This window comes from Lithobates pipiens, unplaced genomic scaffold, assembly GCF_037356315.1.
Source record: "Lithobates pipiens isolate NorthernLeopardFrog02 unplaced genomic scaffold, aLitPip1_a1.2 Scaffold_1, whole genome shotgun sequence".
NCBI classification, from domain to species: domain Eukaryota; kingdom Metazoa; phylum Chordata; class Amphibia; order Anura; family Ranidae; genus Lithobates; species Lithobates pipiens.
In genome coordinates, this window is record NW_027507685.1 from 176854947 (window position 1) to 176876448 (window position 21502).

Sequence of the window (21502 nt, forward strand, 5' to 3'; positions counted from 1 at the left end):
ATCACCCCATTTTTATTTAAGAAGCCAATCAGCTTCCATTTTGTTTTTATTTTTGCCAAAGTTTATTTAAACGGGCTGAAGTTAGAAGCGGATTGGCTACTATACACATTTGCACCATATTTTGCACTCTCCAGTTTTAGTAAATCAACCCCATTGTCTCCCATGGTGTGCATCCAAGTTTCATTTGCCTATAAAATCCAGCACCGTCAAGCTAACTGGAATACAGAGATTGAATAAGATCCTAAATATGATAACAATTTTGCAGTTATTTAAAAAAAAAATAATAATAATTTAAGTGTATCTAACCTCCAAAACAAAAATGTATATATTGCAGCTTACAAGTCTCTAAATGTATTGGCTTCATACCCTTTTCTTTTTGGACTTTTTTTTTTCTTTTTTTTTCACCTGATAATCTGGCCAGTAACACAATTACTTTCTTACTATGGCTCCACTGGATGGAGAAGCAACAGAGACACCTTTGGAAAGCAGCATTGCCAACCTTTGCAGAGGGTAGCGTTAGATGTACTAGCAAATTTAAAGCAATTTGACTTACATATTTAAAGCTGAACTCTAATTAACAGCCACAGTTTTCTTTTTCTTTTGGGATTTAGGGTTTAAATGAATGAATAAAATATGACCATTATAAGAACTCTCAGCGATAAATGGCTTGTCCCAACTCTCTGCTGACCACTTTTGCCAGACTGGTCTGTTAAAAACTAACAGATCTACTGGCAGGATCACTAGGTCAAAATAAAGGAAAAAACTGTATTAAAAAATAAATAAAACCAATGAAGTCACTAAATTTAACCACTTTAATACCGAGCACTTTCACCCCCCTTCCTGCCCGGGCTCATTTTCAGCTTCATTGTGCGGTCATGCAACACTGTACCCATATGAAACTTTTAGCATTTTCTTTCACACAAATAGCTTTCTTTTGGTGGTATTTAATCACAACTGGGTTTTTTATGTCTTGCAAGATAAATTAAAAAAGACCACAAATTTTGATTAAAAACACACATTTTCCCTGTTTTTGCAAAGAAATAGTTGTTCTTCAAAAATTTAGGCTGAACTGTATTAGTCTGCAGGAAAGTTAAAGAGTCTACAAAAGATGGTATATATATATATATATATATATATATATATATATATATATATATATATATATATATATATATATATATATGTATATATATATATATATGTATATATATGTATGAATGTTGATCAATCTTGATGTACTGACAGCCATTTCTTGAAAAAATGCCAGGACAGTACAAATACTCCCAAATGACCCCTTTTTAGAAAGTAGACAGTCCCAGGTATTTGGTAAGAGGCATGGTGAGTTTTTTGAAGTTGTAATTAGTGATGGACGAACTTCCGACGGGACGTTTCGCGTACGCAGACCGCGAACGCGGCCGATAGTTCCCAAACCGTAACGTTCGCGGCGGGCCCCATTGACTTCAATGGGAGGCAAACTTTGCAAACCTACAGGTCAAATTTGCAGCCACAAAATAATTACTAGCTGTGCAAACATAGTCCCACCACATGGCCAATGACATAACACATGTATGAGGTGAATCTGGGATCGACAACTACAAGCATTCTTTTTTTATATGTGAAATTGTTCTGACAATTCAGGACTGTGGAGCGCATGAAGGCAATGGAGGAGAGGGAAGGTCAAGGTAGACAAAAAAGAGGGTGCAGGAGATGATCACCAGCAGTGTGACATACAGCAATGACACCTGAACCGTGATAGAGTCATCTGACACCAGCACCGTGATAGAGAGCACTGACATCAGCAGCGCGACATAGAGCAATGACACCTGCACCGTGATAGAGTGATTGACACCAGCACCGTGATAGAGAGCACTGACATCAGCAGCGTGACATAAAGCACTGACACCAGCACCATGATATACAGCACTGACACTAGCACCGTGATAGAGAGCACTGACATCAGCAGCGTGACATACAGCAATGACACCTGCACCGTGATAGAGTGATCTGACACTAGCACCATGATAGAGAGCACTGACATCAGCAGCGTGACATAAAGCACTGACACCAGCACCGTGATATACAGCACTGACACCAGCACCGTGATATACAGCACTGACATTAGCAGCGTGACATAAAGCACTGACACCAGCACCGTGATATACAGCACTGACACCAGCACCGTGATATACAGCACTGACATCAGCAGCGTGACATACAGCAATGACACCTGCACCGTGATAGAGTGATCTGACACCAGCACCGTGATAGAGAGCACTGACATCAGCAGCGTGACATAAAGCAATGACACCTGCGCCGTGATAGAGTGATCTGACACCAGCACCGTGATATACAGCACTGACACCAGCACCGTGATAGAGAGCACTGACATCAGCAGCATGACATAAAGCACTCACACCAGCACAGTGATATACAGCACTGACACCAGCACCGTGATATACAGCACTGACACCTGCACCATAAGCAGCCCCAGGAGGAAGTCAGCATAGCACAGGGATGGTGGGAGCACCTCATAATGAGCATAGCACAGGGATGGTGGGAGCCCCTCATAATATGCACAGTAGAGGTACAGCCCCAGGAGGAAGTCAGCACAGCACAGGGATGGTGGGAGCCCCTCGTAATAAGCAGCCCCAGGAGGAAGTTAGCACAGCACAGGGATGGTGGGAGCCCCTCATAATAAGCAGCCCCAGGAGGAAGTCAGCACAGCACAGGGATGGTGGGAGCCCATCATAATGAGCATAGCACAGGGATGGTGGGAGCCCCTCATAATATTCACAGCAGAGGTACAGCCCCAGGAGGAAGTCAGCACAGCACAGGGATGGTGGGAGCCCCTCATAATGAGCATAGCACAGGGATGGTGGGAGCCCCTTATAATATGCACAGCAGTGGTACAGCCCCAGGAGGAAGTCAGCACAGCACAGGGATGGTGGGAGCCCCTCATAATAAGCAGCCCCAGTAGAAATATGACACCGCTCAACCTCTTCAAACAGGAGGGTACGGGTATATAGTACGGTGTGCTTTTTTTGGACAAGGAAGTGAGCCGAATGAAGAAAGAAGGTCTGTGTGCTCGATTAAAAAAATTGTTTATAGACATATACATGGTCTACTGGTCACATGTGTTGAATTCCTCCGAGATCCATGCCTCATTCATTTTTAGAAATGTGAGGTAGTTAACACTGTCGTGAGCTAGGCGAGTACACTTATCGGTCATGATCCCCCCTGCTGCGCTGAACGTCTTTTCTGACAGGACACATGACGAGGGGCAAGCCAACAGTTCAATTGCAAATTGGGCAAGCTCTGGCCAGAGGTCAAGCCTGCCCACCCAGTAGTCCAGGGGTTCATCACTCCTCAGAGCGTCCACAACGGCCGTTAACCCGATGTGGTCGGACACCTGGCGGTCTAGGCGTTCCCTGATGCTGGATCCGGATGACACCTGTTGATGGGTCGGCTGAAAGAATGACCTCATATCAGAAGTCACCAACACATCTTCAAACCGGCCTCTTCTTGTAGGCGCTGTTGGATTGTTACCCGCAACTCCTTCTCTGGGAGTGGGAATTGCTCCTCTGCCAGCGCACGCAAAAGTAGAATGCAGCATTTCGCGAAGCAAGACCTGGAAGTGCTCCATTCTGACAGCCCTCTGTGACTGCGGTAACATTTCCGCCATTTTGTGTTTGTACCGGGGGTCTAAGTACGTTGCCAGTACTGGTCCTTGACCCTCATGCTTTTTATACGGGGGCCCCTGTTAAAACACTGGAGCATGAAGGCCCCCATTTGCACTAAACTGGAAGCGGTGTGGTGGCCTGGCTCCTGCTCATCATCCAGGATAATGTCGTCCTCTTCATTCTCCTCTCCCCATCCACGCACAACAACAGGGATCCCAGAAAGGTTTAAAGCATGCTCTTCTTGCTCCTCCTCATCCGCCGCGGAACCATCCTCCTCTGACTACTCTTCAGACTCCTGTTGTTCACTTGTCTCAGATAGAGTAGCCCCCCCTGGGAATTCATCCAGCATTGCAACTTCCTCATCTTCCCGCTCCTGCTCCTCCACAGCTTGATCAATGACACGACGCAATGCACACTCCATAAAGAAGGCATAAGGTACCATGTCACTGATGGCACCATGGCTGCGACTGACCAGTTTGGTGATCTCCTCAAATGGCCGCAGAAGTCTGCATGCGTCACGCATGAGCAGCCAATGGCGTGGTGAAAAAAAACCCCAGCTCCCCAGAACCTGTTCTGCCACAGAGTTCATACAGGTAGACGTTAACTGCACGTTTCTGCTGGAGCAGCCCATCAAGCATATAGAAGGTTGAGTTCCATCGCGTCGGGCAATCGCAAATAAGATGTCTGACCTGCAGATTTTGTCACCGCTGAATGTCAGCAAGGCGAGCCATGGCCGTGTAAGATCTTCTGAAATGGGCCGAGATTTTCCTTGCCTGCCGCAAGATGTCCTGGACCCCAGGGTATTTGACAACGAATCGCTGCACGACCAAGTTTAAGACGTGTGCCATGCATGGCACATGCGCCATTTTGCCCTGTTTCAATGCGCTAAGCAGATTGGCACCGTTGTCACACACCACTTTACCAACTGTCAAATTGAGCGGTGTTAGCCACTGATCTGCCTGTTAACGCAAAGCTGAAAGGAGTGCCGGGCAAGTGTGGCTCTTTGCTTCCAGGCACAACAGACGCAGCACGGCATGGCAACGTCTCACCTGGCATGTCGATTAGGTTCTGGGGAGCTTGGGCGGCGCAGCGGAAGAGACGCTAGCAGCGGAAAAGGAGGAGTCAGCCGAGGAGGAGAGGGAGGAGGAGGAGAAGAAGAGCCAGGCCTGCATGCAATCCGTGGCGGTAAAACCAAATCTACACGGGTGCCAAGGGTTACATGCTTGACGGCCGTCAGAAGGTTCACCCAGTGGGCAGTAAAAGTGATATACCTTCCCTGCCCGTGTTTGCTAGACCACGTGTCTGTGGTCAGATGTATCTTGGCACCGACACTGTGTGCCAGAGATACATTCACTTGCCGCTGAACATGGCCATATAGCTCTGGGATGCCCTTCTGTGAGAAATACTTCCTTCCTGGACCTTCCATTGTGGTATTCCAATGGCCACAAATTTGCGAAAGGCCTCCGAGTCCACCAGTTTATATGGCAGTAGTTGGCGGGCTATGAATTCTGACAAGCCAACCGTCAACCGTTGGGCAAGAGGGTTATCCGGTGTCATCATTTTTTTACGCTCGAACATTAGGCCCACGGAAGCCTGCCTTTTTGCAGAAAAACGTGAGCTTGGCGTGATGGAAGGTGGAGTGGAGGACAATTGTGAGGAGAGAGGAGAAGGAGAAGGAGAAGTAGAAGACGAGGCTGGACGGTGAGAGCCTGGAGTGTGGCTTTGTGTGTTCCGTTGCTCCCACTGGGCTCGGTGATGGCTGCTCATGTGCCTTCTTAAGGTGGTCGTCCCTAGGTGAGTGTTGGGCTTACCGCAACTAATGCCTTGACTGCAAAGATTGCAGATGGCAAAGCTAAAAACGTGAGCTTGGCGTGATGGAAGGTGGAGTGGAGGACAATTGTGAGGAGAGAGGAGAAGGAGAAGGAGAAGTAGAAGACGAGGCTGGACGGTGAGAGCCTGGAGTGTGGCTTTGTGTGTTCCGTTGCTCCCACTGGGCTCGGTGATGGCTGCTCATGTGCCTTCTTAAGGCGGTCGTCCCTAGGTGAGTGTTGGGCTTACCGCAACTAATGCCTTGACTGCAAAGATTGCAGATGGCAACGCTATTTCAGCAGTGGACACGTTAAAAAAAGCCCACACTGCGGAGCCATGTGCCGGTGTCCTGGGAGCGCCAGATGTGACCGTACATGGTCGATGACTCGCTCCTGATACATTTGCAGTCTGCTTTGTCCCTCCTGTGCAATGTAAGTTATTCCTGCTTCTCCTCCCTATCTGCTGGTCCATATCTCCCTCTGAACTCCCCTCCTCTTCCTCTCTTGTGGGCACCCACGTGACATCACTAGACACGTCATCATTGACGTCACCTTCCCCACCGCTATAAGTAGAGATCTCGGAGTAGGCAGCAACACCGGGGACCAACCTCCTCCTTGGGCTGATCTGGGTACTTTCATCAGACTGCTGAGTGGCGGTTGTTGCTACCTCCTCTTCCTGATCCAATACCAAGAGTGGCTGTGCATCAGAAATGTCTTGATATGGATTGGAAAATAATTCCTGTGACTCAAGCGGAAGGTATGTGGTGGTGGTGGTGTTGTTGGTGGTGGTGTCTTTGGGGGTGCACATAGCAGAGAGTGAAGAAGAGGGTGCAGATCGAGAGGATGAGGAGGGTGCAGAAGAGTAAGGCATTGAACGCACCTTCTACAACTTCCCACTTTGGCTCAAGCCTGTTGCTCCTGCCCTACCCCTACCACCCCTGCGGAAGGGCCTGCCTCTTCCTCTGCCTGTCATTTTTTTAAATGACCCTGTGACAAAACTCCCTGTCCCTATACTGATAAAGGACTACTGCAGCAGAAGGTCAGCAGTCAGCAGTAGTGCACCTCAACCCTATGTATTGTGGACCTATACCAGTCCTTACGGAATAGCAGACTGTACCTCACTCAACCCTATGTACTGTAGTACCCTATACCTTACCAGTCCTTATAAGGACATTTGTGGAACAAGTAGGTTGTGAATGATTAGCAGACTGTACCTCAGTCCCTATACTGATAAAGGACTACTGCAGCAGAAGGGCAGCAGTCAGCAGTAGTGCACCTCAACCCTATGTATTGTGGACCTATACCAGTCCTTACGGAATAGCAGACTGTACCTCACTCAACCCTATGTACTGTAGTACCCTATACCTTACCAGTCCTTATAAGGACCTTTCTGGAACAAGTAGGTTGTGAATGATTAGCAGACTGTACCTCAGTCCCTATACTGATATAGGACTATTGCAGCAGAAGGGCAGCAGTCAGCAGTAGTGCACCTCAACCCTATGTATTGTGGACCTATACCAGTCCTTAAGGAATAGCAGACTGTACCTCACTCAACCCTATGTACTGTAGTACCCTATACCTTACCAGTCCTTATAAGGCAGAAGGGCAGCAGTCAAGTATAATATTCTTTCTATATTTGGAAGAAAGAATATTATACGTGTACAAGCCTATTACCATACCAGTCCTGAAAAGAACCTTTGTGGACCTAATAGTAACAGCTACTGATTAAACTGACTGTCCCTCACTGCCTCACACACAGCTTCCTGCCTGTCCCTATTTAAACTGACAAAACAGAGGCTGCTGGAACAATAACTTGAATAGCACTTTTGTGGACCTAATAGTAACAGCCAATGATTAAACTGACTGTCCCTGCAGCACACAGCGTCCTGTCCCTCTCTCTACACTGACAAAAGACAGGCTGCTGCAAACATTAGTAGCACAGCAGTGCCTCAAACCTATATCCTGAACTACACCTATACCAATCCTGAAAACAACTTTTGTGGACCAAATAGCTAGCGATTTGGGTCACTGCAATCTCTCCCTGCTCCACACAGCAACCTCTCCCTATAGTGACAGAAGAAAGAATGTAAAATGGCCGCCGGATTGGGTCTATTTATAAGTTAGGGGGAATGTCCAAGTGTCCATGTAATGTCTCAATTGGCTGCCCTTTACCCCATGATGGATGTGTCATCATAGGTCAAAGTTCTTTTACACAGTAAACACGGAAGTCCGCGGGGTGAACGGCAGCAATAGTCCAGCGATCGGGCGGACGGCGAACAGTCGAAATTCGCCGTCGAAACGACCGCCGGGCGAACCGTTCGGCCATCCCTAGTTGTAATTTTTGGTCACAATTTTTTTGAAAAATGAATAAATTTAAATTACATATAAATAGATTATAATTTTTTTTTTGTTTTGTTTTTACATACTTGCACTAGTGCAATACAGCATAATCATATAACTGGTGTGGCATTGGTCAGGGACACTGACTGGTGAGAGTAGGTAAATAAAATATAACAATTTCAATAAAATATAACTATTAATGGCATAAATCAAAGCTGTTCATTGTTTACAATTGTCATGTAATCTGCTGTGATAGGTCAGAGCGATCAAATGGTACCGGCAGTGGATCAGGACACTGATCAGTCAATGGCTCTATCCGGTGGGCACATCCAGTGACAGATCGCGCCACAGAGTGGCCAGTGGTGGATTGCAGGAGGAACAACAAAGGTCCTGACCAGCCAAGTGGTTAAGGACTGATAATCTGTAATCTGTTACATTTTGCTTTTGGGTTTCAAAATGCTTTAATTTATTCTTAAGGCTCCGTTCACATCTTGGCATCGCAGGTGTCCTGCGATTCTGTATGTGGGATTTTACCAGGGTTGTTGCCCAACAAATCGGGGCAAAATCGCACTGCGATTAGGGTGCAATTGGAAGTGACGGGGATCGCACAGGCACCCCGCGATTTGCTGCTATTTCGAATAGCAGACAGAATCGTGTCGGTTCCGCCCACGATTCAGAATTCCAAGATGTGAACGGACTCCAAACCTACATATAGGGAAAAAAATTGTGTTAAGAAAAAACAGCACAAGGGATACTTCAGATTACATGTAAATAACATCCCTTGTGCTGGTGCTGTCTGTATTAGTAGAAATCCAAAGTCCTCTGGTACCCTCCCATACCCCGCAACCAAAGTCCTCCACTGCTGCGGTGGTTATTACCAGCAATAGACCTGTGCCAAGCACTCAACAAGATTGATGACTCTGCCCGTCCTTTCAACCCGACTCTTCCATTTGTTGAAGCCATACTATAGCTTCCATGTATTAAAAGGGATCTATGAATAGAGAATGAGAACCTTTTATGCATCTTCCATTCATAGAATGTGTTTTAGTCCCCAGCAAGGTCTTTGCTCACAGTGTTCCAGGAGCTGTATGCCACCCAGCATCCACAGGTAGATCCTCAGTGAGGAAGATAACAATATCCTTCTCCAGACTGGGACAGTGCAGTGCAGTGCCCTCCAGCAAATGTAATCCTCTGCCAATCTTTCCCAGGTCCACAGTCTAGCAGCTGCAAATAGAAGCCCCAAAAGAACCAGAACCCTCCCCTGAGGGAAAGGACCCCCTGCTAAGGCCTCCTGAACATTTATCGGCTTCCCAACCAACATATGAACACCTCCCTCTAGAGATCAGCTGGGACATGATAATATTAAATTCATCAATTGAATATCTGTGCCTTTTGCTCTGGAAACCTCCTTCTGAGGCAGGTGGAAGAAATCAAACTCTCAGTTCAGGAAACCCTGAACAGACCACTACAATCAATCACTGTTCCACTCAATACAATGGAGCCAAAACTAAATTTACCTATGAGGGGGCAAGATGACAGCTTAGAACAAAATGGCTTCACTATAGTAATATTCATTTGTGCTTGTTTCTTTATCTTACATGTACACTGGCATACATAATTCTGATAACTACTGAAACATATGATTTATATTCGGAGAACCTGTAGAAAAGAAAGTTCATAGAAAACCAACCAGATGGCTGTCTGGTGAATGATATACAAAAACCACAAGTGATAAACATCCTTCAATGGTGTCTTTTCGATAAACCAGGATCACAAGACGATTAACTCTATGCTTGCTGTAGATCTTAGTAACTTTTGATTGGTCAAACTATATCTTGACACAACCTACCTTTGCATACGCATTTATTGTATTTAAAATTAAAGCAGATCAACTGACTCAAACCTTCTTGATTATGTCTGGTCTCTATGTAGCTACATATTGTCCTTGAATTTGGTATCACTGATTAACAGGTGTCAAGTATCTATACCTGAAGTGAAAGATTCCACAACATCTAGCAATCTAACTAGAAGAGGGCACAACTCCAAACAAGAGATTCTTTAAAAACGGAGACAGGAAGGCACAAGCACCTAGTACATTACCGCCAAAAAATTATCTGCTCAAATAAAATGGCTAAAAATTGGATACTTACAAAAGTGCAACTGGTAAAAAAACATAGACTACATGATGCCATATAGTGCAAGCTTTGCACCTAAAAGGCACATATAACCCTTCTTTAGACGGCTTCTACGGAACAGTCCATAACTGTCTCCTATGGAACAGTCCATAACGGTCTTAACAGGTTGTGTTTGCCAACATGTGCCACTTTGCCACAAAGTGACACACCACCATCATTCTTCCGCGACAGCTTCCATGTCACCATACTGTGTCTTATCCTTTCCGGTATCTTCACGACGGGGTGCATTACAGGCAAGGGGTGTCCATTCACTCACCATTCACCAGCACACACTTGGAGCAACATATTAACCAGCTTTCAGATACAGAGTCTCGATGAGGGCCTTACTCACCCATATTACTAACCTAAAATACACATATGTCACACTATACCATAACATAAATCAACCCATTACCATAATATATACATATATATGTGACCCATCCAATTACGCATCACGCTCCCAACCTCCTATAACCCTTTACTGTTAATACAGGTCAGAATTAGGCAGGCCTGCTCACAATGGCCTTTCCTACCGCAATTTTGGCATGTCAGTGGTATTTCAGGGCTCTGAATTGGCAGCAAAGCCTCTAACTTGTACAAAGAGACCTTACCGTCAATTCATCCCTCAACTTGCATGGATAAATGGGAGACCCTTCTATATAAATATCGAGTTTAACACATATAAACCTGAAACAATGACAAACCACAAAATTCCCTCCCTCTGCCTGGATTCCAGAGACCATGCCCAGGGTATACCAGTCACCTCTACCTATTGTCAGGTTCAAAGGACACCCTAGTTCCATGACTAACATTACATCAAGAAACAAAATTGTCTATGTCCCAAATAATACCCAGGTGCTTCCTTCCCAACATGGATCTCTCCATCCAGAACCCAGTGTGAAATATCTTTCCAACCTTTCTCGTTCACCACCGGCCTACCGCAATTTTGGCATGTCAGTGGTATTTCAGGGCTCTGAATTGGCAGCAAAGCCTCTAACTTGTACAAAGAGACCTTACCGTCAATTCATCCCTCAACTTGCATGGATAAATGGGAGACCCTTCTATATAAATATCGAGTTTAACACATATAAACTTGAAACAATGACAAACCACAAAATTCCATCCCTCTGCCTGGATTCCAGAGACCATGCCCAAGGTATACCATTCACCTCTACCTATTGTTAGGTTCAAAGGACACCCTAGTTCAGTGATGGCGAACCTTGGCACTCCAGATGTTTTGGAACTACATTTCCCATGATGCTTAACTACACTGCAGAGTACATAAGCATCATGGGAAATGTAGTTCCAAAACATCTGGGGTGCCAAGGTTCGCCATCACTGCCCTAGTTCCATGACTAACATTACATCAAGAAACAAACTTGTCTATGTCCCAAATAATACCTAGGTGCTTCCTTCCCAGCATGGATCTCTCCATCCAGAACCCAGTGTGAAATATCTTTCCAACCTTTCTCGTTCACCACCATGTATTGACCTGGCATACAAAGGATGTCATGGTCATGCCTTCCACACAGGGAAATAACAACCTGCCTCTGGCTTCCATCCTCTCTGATCACATGTGGGTAATTTAGCCTCAGAGGCAACAAGGTAGAATCCCCAGTCAGTAAGCCCATTTATGCCACCAAATATACAGACAGAGTCTGCACTTCTGTATATGGGATCAATGAGGCAGGATAACACCTTTCACAATCAAAACTAGCACAGCCCATCCAGGCATTCGACCACCACTTTGGATTAGTGTAAGCAACGTGTTTTGGAAAATCTTACTGAGCTGTGATGCCAACTCATTAAGCTATGGTTGAAAATTTGTTCCTCAGGATACCAATGTCCACTCTATTAACAACACCCATCCCAGTTCCTATTCCCCCAATATAGTGCTGAATACATTCCTCCTCTTCCGGTTACTCCTCAGAAATAAGCATCCTGCATGAACCTCATCCTTTGTCCGCACATCTCTGGGAGCAAGCCACTTGTACAATGACCGATTCAGTGTATACACAGCGCATATAGGGTAATAGGTCCTTATCAACCACTGTGAGATGTTGAAGCGCCATGTGGTGAAGGCATACTGTGCCCTGGTAACTGGCATTTGTTCCCTTTATCTAACGGAGCATGCACCTGTGTGTAGCCACTGGCATTACCTGTACAAGGTTCCAACCTTTCAGGTGAGACATCAATCAGGTATATAAATGAAGTAATGAGTACAATAAATATTCAAGGGTGATTATGGATTCCCTCTATTTATTGCATATATGTATTAACTTGTCTATTCCCCTAGTTAGTTAGTCTATTAAAACTCTGATAAGCACAATGATATAAGGTTAGCTATGAAAACAAATACACTGCTTATTATAACAATGTCTTATTTATTTCCCAAGAAAATAGGAAAACTCTAACATGAAAATACTAAAGAACTGTCAGGGAACTCACCGTACGTATGCCAGTCCCCGTATAGCAGCAGTTCCCCTTCGTTCCAGGCGCCATGCGCGGTGTCCCCGTCAGAGACGTACGCCAATCCGAACACACGGAGGCACCCGCGCAAACTGAACGTGTGTACATAGTCACGCACGGATGGCCACCTCCACCAATCCTGGCTCACTTCCCTCTATATAAACAGGATCTTGGCCTGACACCAGTGCTGGATCGTCTTCAGCTACTCCTGAAAGACCTGATCGTTGCTCCTGTGACCTTGTTCCTGTGATCCTTGTTCCTGTGACCTTGCTCCTGTGATCCTTGTTCCTGTGACCTTGTTCCTGTGATCCTTGTTCCTGTGACCTTGTTCCTGATACCCATTCCTTGGATACCTCGTGTTAAGATCTCCTGGACTACCCCTGACCTCGGCTTGGACTTTCGACTTTGGCTTGCTTCCTGATTCCGTACCTCATTTGCTAGCACGTTACCAGACCCTTGCTCGTCCTTGACTACGCACCTGCCTCCTGTACTTGTACCGCATTGCCCGCCAGTTGCCGACCTTGCCTGTTACAGACACGTAGTGCTTCCTGCACACCTGCTGAACTTCCACTTCCTACCTCCGTGACCAGTCTACACCTCTTCTCCCGTGAGGACCCAGCGTTTCCAAGGTCTTCAACTTCCACCTGCAGGCACCTGCACCCATTCGTTGTCCTCACGCTCCCTGTTCCCATCTCCAGGGGCGTGGAGACCGGAACCGTGCGAGAGGCCACCCTCAGCAGTCTGACTCCGCTGTAAGGTACGTGACAAGAACATTATACAGAGTATATGACAAAAGAACATCAAAGATACTTATCACAATGCTTTACTTGAAATATTGTTTCGTCAGCTGGGCTTGGATGGCAAAAGAGAGCTATGAGGCTCAGAACCATCAGGCAAGAGCCATGAGCTAAAATGGGATGAATTCCCTCCTGTGTGCCCTTTTTACACATTCAGACCCATTCATATCCACCCCCACTAGCCTCCTGTCCAACGAGATATTGCCAAGAGGTAGTCCTTTTAATATCTTATATTACTTTGCCTCCCGCTTTAGAGCCAAGCTGACATGTTTAGGGAGCTCACTCCCTTCCTCAGAGCTGAGCTCAAATAATTTTTTTGCGGTAATGCACTAGGTGCTTGCGCCTTCTCGTGTCCTTGTTTTTGTAGTTCCACTTTGGATTCCCCTATCCCCTATCCATGAAAGGCTGCATCTGCCTATCATTTGAAATTATTCAACAGTGGAGTGGAGTTGAGTTGAATATTGATATAGCGCAGTCATTTACTCCATAGGGTCCAGATGCGCTTACAAACACATACACACATACTAGGGCCAGTTTATAGACAGGATCTGACTTAACCTACCAGCATGTCTTTGGAGTGTGGGAGGAAACCGAAATACCCAAAGGAAACTCACGCAGGCACAGGGAGAACATGCAAATTCCAGGCAGATGGTGTAGTGGCCGAGGAACTCTGAGTGCTGTAAGTGATCGTTTTGTACTACACGGGACACTTTGCATTAAAAGCCTGTTCACAGTGTTGTGATAAAATGTGTTTTACTGTATGTTACTGCAAGACACTCCTAATGAGTGAACTGTGGTAAGATGCAATACCATTCATTGTTAATGACATCTCAGAGCGTTGCTACAGTAGGTGCAATGCGATTGGCACTGCAGTCTATAACAATTCACAGTGGTGTGAATGGGCCCTTAGTAGGTTGCAAAGCTTTATAAATGGGATATCTTATGCAATTCATGCTGCATAGTGCTTAATCATAGCATTCAATCATACTACTGCATAGATAAGTAATAAACAGGGTGCTGTGAAGAGGCCTTGCAGCTTACGCATGCGTTTGAAAATGCGTGCTAACTATACCCCGGTTGGCAGACTGGTTGGTGAGTTGAGCTATGGAATGTTCTGTTTTTGTCTTTCATGCATTTGCCTTCCATGTGATCCTTGCTGTGAAGGCCAGTTTTAGGTGGGGGCAGGGGTCATTTGTTTGCAGCTTGTATATTTGCTGCCCCCTCAAAATAACTCAACACACAGCTATTAATGTCTAAACCACAGGCAACAAAAGTGAGTACACCCCTAAGGGAAAATGTCCAAATTGGGCCCAACTAGCCATTTTCCCTCCACGGTGTCATGTGACTCATTAATGTTACAAGGTCTCAGGTATCAATGGGGAGCAGGTGTGTTAAATTTGGTGTTATTGCTCTCACGCTCTCATACTGTTCACTGGAAGTTCAACATGGCCCCTCATGGCTCTGAGAAGTCTCTGAGAATCGGAAAAAAAGAATTGTTGAGCTACATAAAGACAGGGCAGCTTCCACTCAGAACAGGCCTCATCATGGTCGACCAAAGAAGTTAAGTGCATGTGCTCAGCGTCATATCCAGAGGTTGTCTTTGGGAAATATGCAATAATAACAGGATGGATTGGACAATATTTTCAGCAAGAGGTAGTATATAGAATAATAAAGGTACAAAGGGAAAGTGGGTTGCTACAACCAGCAGTACCGCAGAGTGGCAAAAAAAAAAAAGATACCACTGCCTTACTAAAGATGCTGAGGGTAAAGGTGATGGACTGGCCAAGCATATCTCCAGACCTAAACCGCATCTGTGGGGCATCATCAAACGGAAGGTGGAGGAGCGCAAGGACCTTAACATCCACCAGCTCAGTGATGTCATCATGGATGAGTGGAAGAGGACTCCAGTTGCAACCTGTGAAGCTCTGTGGAACTCCATGCCCAAGTGGGTTAAGGCAGTGCTGGAAAATAATGGTGACCACATGAAATATTGAAACTTTGAGCCCAATTTCGACATTTTCACATAGGGTTGTACTAACCTTTGTTGCCAGCTGTTTAGACATTAATGGCTGTGTGTTGAGTTATTTTGATGGGGACAGGAAATTTACACTCTTATACAAGCTGTACACTCACTACTTTACATTGTAGCAAAGTGTAATTTCTTCAGTGTTGTCACATGAAAAGATATAATAAAATATTTACAAAAATTTGAGGGGTGTACTCACTTTTGTGAGATACTGTAAAACCAAAGTATATAATTGAAATCTACTATCCCATTTATACACTTGAAGTAGAACAAAAGGAAAAACTTTTTTTTTTGCATTTTGGATAGAGTAAGGGAGGGTTTACAACCCCTTTGACGTTTTTACCATCTGTGTTCTATAGGGGAAATTTTGCTTCACTTCTTGTCCAATAGCCTAAACAGGAAATGAGAGGAAATCCCTTCAAAGTAAGGAAATCCTGGGATGTCACTAGAGTCACCAGAACTTCGGTCCCCTTTGGAAGATTCCCTCCTCTGTTCATATCTCCTTGCTTCCATAGAAGTCTTGCTACATGTTTTTCTACTATATTTTTAAATACACTTTCTTTTTACTAAAGTGTGCAGGCTCGTCATGTAACTCTGCAGGGTTTTCTCCCACTTCACCTTTCTTGTGGTTGGAATGGTCTTTACTGATGCAGGGAGTAGCACTGGCAAGATGGATCCCCATACCAGTATATTGTGAATAAAAGGGTGTGGTGGTGATGCCTCCTGAGAGGGTGGGCCCATGACACCCTGCATTCAGATTATAGTAATCAGTCTTTCCAGCTGATGGACACAAGGGGGTAGATTTACTAAAACTGGCGCACTCAGAATCTGGTGCACCTGTGCTTGGTGGCCAAGCAGCTTCTAACTTCATCTCATTCAATAAAGTTTGACAATAAAACCTGGAACCTGATTGGTTTCTATGCACAGCTGCAATATATTTTGCACTTTCCAGTTTTAGTAAATGAACCCCTAAGGCCGCGTACACACACGGGGACTGTTCGCTTGTGTGTGGGCTTCAGCGGACAGTTTCAGCGGACAGTCTGACGAACAAAGTTTTTCGGAAATTCCGTAAAACTGTCCGCTGAAACTTGGTTTGAGCGGACAGTCCGCTCGTGTGTAGGCTTGTTCGTCAAACTAAGTCTCGCGCATGCTCAGAAAGAATTTACAGGGTGGACAGGGCGGAAGCGCTCGGTCTTGTAAAACTAGTGTTCGTATTGAAGCTAGCATATTCGTCATGCTGCTAATTTTGTGGTTTTTTAATATAGCCCGTTCTTTTCTTCTTCGTAATGCAAGAAAAGTGAAGTAGCTTTGCTGCTTATATTCACACAGAGTTATACCACATGTTTTTATTCATCCTCATCCTATGATTAATCTTCCAATTATAGAAAAAATATATTCAAATTTTTAAAAAAAAACCAAAAAAAAAACCCTTTAAAAATATATATATTTATTTATTTATTTCTTAAAAAAAAAAATAGAATTTATCTATTACTATATATTTTTGGAACTACTATTGTCATATTTTTTATTGTTTTTTTTGTGTGTGGGGGGGGGGGGGGGGGGGGTTTGAAACAAGATGGACTTGCATTTTTTTGGCCAAGCAGGACTATGCAAGTAGAGATAGATAGATAGATAGATAGATAGATAGATAGATAGATAGATAGATAGATAGATAGATAGATAGATAGATAGATAGATAGATAGATACCCAAACCAGCATTTTAGCTTACACATGATTGCATGTTCAAAATCAGCAGAGCTTCCCCTCATTTCAAATGTTAAGCCTCAAATTTACAGCGACTGCACTTCCAAGTGCACTTGCAGTGCTTTAAAAATTGCACTTGAAGTTTGCATATTTACATGAACATGTGTTTTGTAAATAACCCCCAGAGTCTTTTGACATGTATCTGCCTACTCACAAATAAACTTTGTTTTGTAAGCCAAAATTTAAAAAAAAAAAAAAAAAAAAAAAACATACAATATTTTTTTGAAATAATAAATTTTTATTTTTCCTCAGAACAAAACTAAATCAAGAGGGAGGCAACACTGGAGACAATTTTGGCATTTGTGAAGCCTTTTGTCCCCCAGGCACACATCAAGTGAGTGGCCACCAAAATTCCGAACCTGTGTAGCATGTAAATAGGGAGCACAACCAGGTCCTAGAATCCCAAAGACCAGGAACAGCAGCAGATGAGATCTATGTCCCCAGACTGTGGTACTACAACAGCCTGCGTCTTCTTTCAGAGCAGACTGAAGCCAGGCAGTCACTTGCGACTCTTCCGTCTTGCCTTCCCTCCACGCGTCTCTGGAGGCTGTGCCTCTGGTGGTGGACTTGTGGTAGGAGGAGGAGGAGGAGGAGGAGGAGCAGTAGGGTCTGCGTTATAAAGCTTGGTGGTGGGTGTGAGCTCACCCTTCAGACCCCGTTGGATGGCATCAAAAAATATTGCTTCACACAAGTTGCGCTGTGGTTTGTCCATTTCAAGTAGCTTACTAGCCAGATAAGTGCCATAGGCCTCCTCCGGATTGGGTGGTTTGGACAGAACTTGTGTGGCTTGGCGTATAAGCGCCAAGGACTCCTCCTCTGTATGGGTCATCCTCCTGGGCCTTTTGCTGGCTAGGCGGAGGGGAGGGACCTGGCTTTCAGTCCGACTCCTGCTGGGCCCAGCTAGCTCTTGTGTGTGGCTGGTCCCAACCTCCTCCTCCATACCACTGGTCCCGGCCTCCTCCTGGGTGAGCTCATCCTGTGTAAAAAACAAAGAAATCAATAAATAAAATATGTCTATATTTTGAAATCATCAATCACTAACAATTTTACAGTTCTCACTTGCAAATACATTTGTCTTGAAATAGAAAAGGCTATCATTTTGACACCATCATTTTTCCATCAGTTCACCAAGATTTGAGCCACATTTGTGTAAACTACTGTATCCTTCTATCTAATTTAATTTGTGATGAAATCCTAGATTTGGAAGCAATTCAAACATTGAACTTTACATCATTAATATTTGAGCAATCCTAACTTTAGAAACTAAAATATACCTGGCTCCAGCTGGGCGCATCAACTTCGTCCAGCAAGGAAGGGTCTGGATCTTCCAGGGATGGCTCACCTGAGGTGGAGGGAAGGGTGGAGGGACGGGTAGGCAGAAGAGTGGAAAGTGACTGCCTGGCTTCTGACGTGTCATCAAGGAAACGCAGCCTGTCATAATACCACAGCCTAGGTACATAGACCTGACCTGCTGCTGATCCTGATGTTTGGGACTCTAGGATCTTTATGCGCTCCCGCCTATACACGCTACGCAGGTTCTTAATTTTGGCGTTCACAAAGTCAGTGTCTGCCTGGGGGAGTCGGGTTTTCACAAACGTCAAAACTGTCTCCAGTGTCTTCTTCCGGGCAGCACGGCTTGAATATTGGGGGTGTTTTGAATCCCAAAGACTACTGTGCGACTCAACTAAATCCAGAAATGTTGAGAGGAAGGCCTCCTCCTTAAAGGGGTCTGGGGTATACCTTTGCATTTTCTGAAAAACAAAAAACAAAACAAAAAAAATACCAAAAAAAAAGTCAGACCAAATGCACACTATATTGTGACAATGTAGGCGAGACACACACTACCACACACGCTACCCCCCCCCACACACACTACCCCCCACACACACACTTCCCCCCACACACACACTACCCCTCCCACACACACACAAACACTACCCCCCCACACACACACACACACTACCCCTCCCACACACACAAACACTACCCCCCCCCCCCACACACACTACCCCCCCCCCCACACACACACACACACACACACACACACACACACACTACCCCCCCCCCCACACACACACACACACACACACACACTACCCCCCCCCCTATACACCCACCTCCACCCCCACACTACCACACAAAACACCAACCCCACTCAACCACCAACCCACATAAAAATCAATTAAACATCAATAATATTAAATTTCAATATACACATTCCTAACGCAGGCTTTAAATTAAACGAAAATAAAACGATAACTATCTTACCGTCGCGTGTAGCACTCGCTGCTTCCGTTCGGACAAGCGTACGGCCTCGCGGCAACGCTATATATTGCGCATGCGTTCAGGCTCCGCCTGCGTCGCCCGCCCCTGACGTTCCTTGTGGCCGTATTTCCCAGCCCCTTTTACCCTCGTTCCGCTGTGGGTGAATTAGAGGTGAAAATGGCGGACGCTAATTCAATGAGCAGCGTGAGCAGCGCGGAGGAAAGCCATGGACCCCATGCTTCCGGAGCAAGGAGGAGATATAAGGCCACCAATATGGCCTTTGAAGAGATGGTGGAGATGGTGGCAATATTAAGAAGGGAGGACTATGATGGGGAAAATGGCCCGTACCCCAAACCCAATGTCAGGAAAAGCGGCATCTTGGATGAGGTCGTCACAACTTTGTTCCACAAATTTGGGGTACGAAGAAGCAAGGACCAGCTCCGGAAACGATGGTCCGACATCAAGTCCAGGGAGCCGGAGCAATATCATCGCATCAAAAAGGCCCTGAAAAAAAGTGAGTAAACGGCGCGTTTATCGTGACTGTCGGACATAATCGTTCGTGTAGGTATTGTATGTAAATTTGGCGGATTTTATCGTAATCGTTCGTGTAGGTATTGTGCATAAATTTGGCGGATTTGATCATAATCGTTCGTGTAGGTATTCTATGTATATTTGGCGCTTTGATCGTAATCGTTCGTGTAGGTATTGTATGTAAATCTGGCGGATTTACTCGTAATCGTTCGTGTAGTTATTGTATGTAAATTTGGCGGATTTTATTGTTCGTGTGGTTAATAGTTCATGTAATGAGCGCATATGGTTGTTCGTATATGTGGGCGTAAATAGCATGAATTTGTATATGGTGTAAATGTATCTGGTGTTGGATTAGATTTTAATTAGTTATTAATTTTTTTGTATTGTTCATGATAAACTGAATTGTCACACTCAGTTTATAGGATATAAATTTTAAAAAAAGTTTCATAAATTTATTCAGTGCAATGTAGACTCAATAAAAAAAATGAGATAGATAGATAGATAGATAAAATGCTGGTTCAACATCTGGACTGGGAAACATTTAGTGTAGTTTGGGACATCATAGAACATTTTTTGGCATAATCACACACAGGTACTCCAGGGGATGATTCGAGTGTGTCCGTCTGTGAAACTTGGACAAAAGATATAAAGTATCGCATTTTGGTTAAAGGCTAGGTTCACATTGCTGCAATGTACGAGATCAAATGTGATTTGCAACGCACTGCATTGCAAATCACATGTGATCTCTGTGTGATGCGATTTCAGCCATACATATAGTATGCCTGAATTTGCATTGCATCCGGCCCAAACTTGTACATGGCCCTTTTTTTAGTCCACAGCCGAATCGGATCACATGCGTCTTCACACCATGTGGTCCGATTCCTGTCCGAGTTTAAAGATTGCACTGTGATATGAGAACTAATTTGGAGGTGTCAATAAAACTTTACACTGATACTCCCAGCAGGTCACATAGGGCAGTGCAAACTGCGCATGCGATGCGTGAAACCACAGTAGATTTGCAGCGTTCGCACATCGCAGCAGTCTGAACACAGCCTAACTAAAAAAATGTCATTTTAATGATGTATTAAACTAGGAGCTTGTAATAACCAGCTAATAATTGTACACCACTTCAAACCAATGTTTCATATTCAAATTTCTGAACTCAAATATCACTATGCTTAAAAGTATCCTTTTTTTTTTTTTCATTCTCATAGGGGAACAAAGACTCAGACAAGAGGCGGAGCAGCCCAGGACCCCCCGACCTCGTCAGCCTGATTGGGCAATTAGCCCCAGCCCTGCGTCGGTGATGGAGCCATCCAGCCCCGTGTCGGTGATGGAGATTCCCAGCCCCGTGTCGGTGATGGAGCCATCCAGCCCCGTGTCCGAGCTGGAGCAGCCAAGCCCAGGGCTAGATGTGGAGGAGGAAGAGGTGGTGGAGATACGCACCCCACAAAGTGAGTGTCTGACAACCCAGCTTAAGGTAAACAATTAATGGCTGTATATGCTAACCAATTTTTTATCTACACATGTTTTTAGGTGATGATCTGGTTGTGGAAGGGCAAGCCGCGGAGCCTTTTACGGCTGACAGTGCCCAGAGGATGATTGGGCAGATCATGGCCTGGAATGCCAAGATCGATGACATGC

General features: G+C 45.0%; 1 protein-coding gene across 1 annotated transcript in view; it reads right to left on the reverse strand.

Moving 5' to 3' along the window:
* The window catches only part of LOC143987581 (uncharacterized), a 144520-nt gene that overhangs the window by 41791 nt on the left and 81227 nt on the right, over positions 1 to 21502 (reverse strand). The window contains exon 20 of the mRNA XM_077486425.1: positions 5560 to 5607. Coding sequence (XP_077342551.1) covers positions 5560 to 5607 — 48 coding nt within the window. The remainder of the gene's footprint in view (positions 1 to 5559; positions 5608 to 21502) is intronic.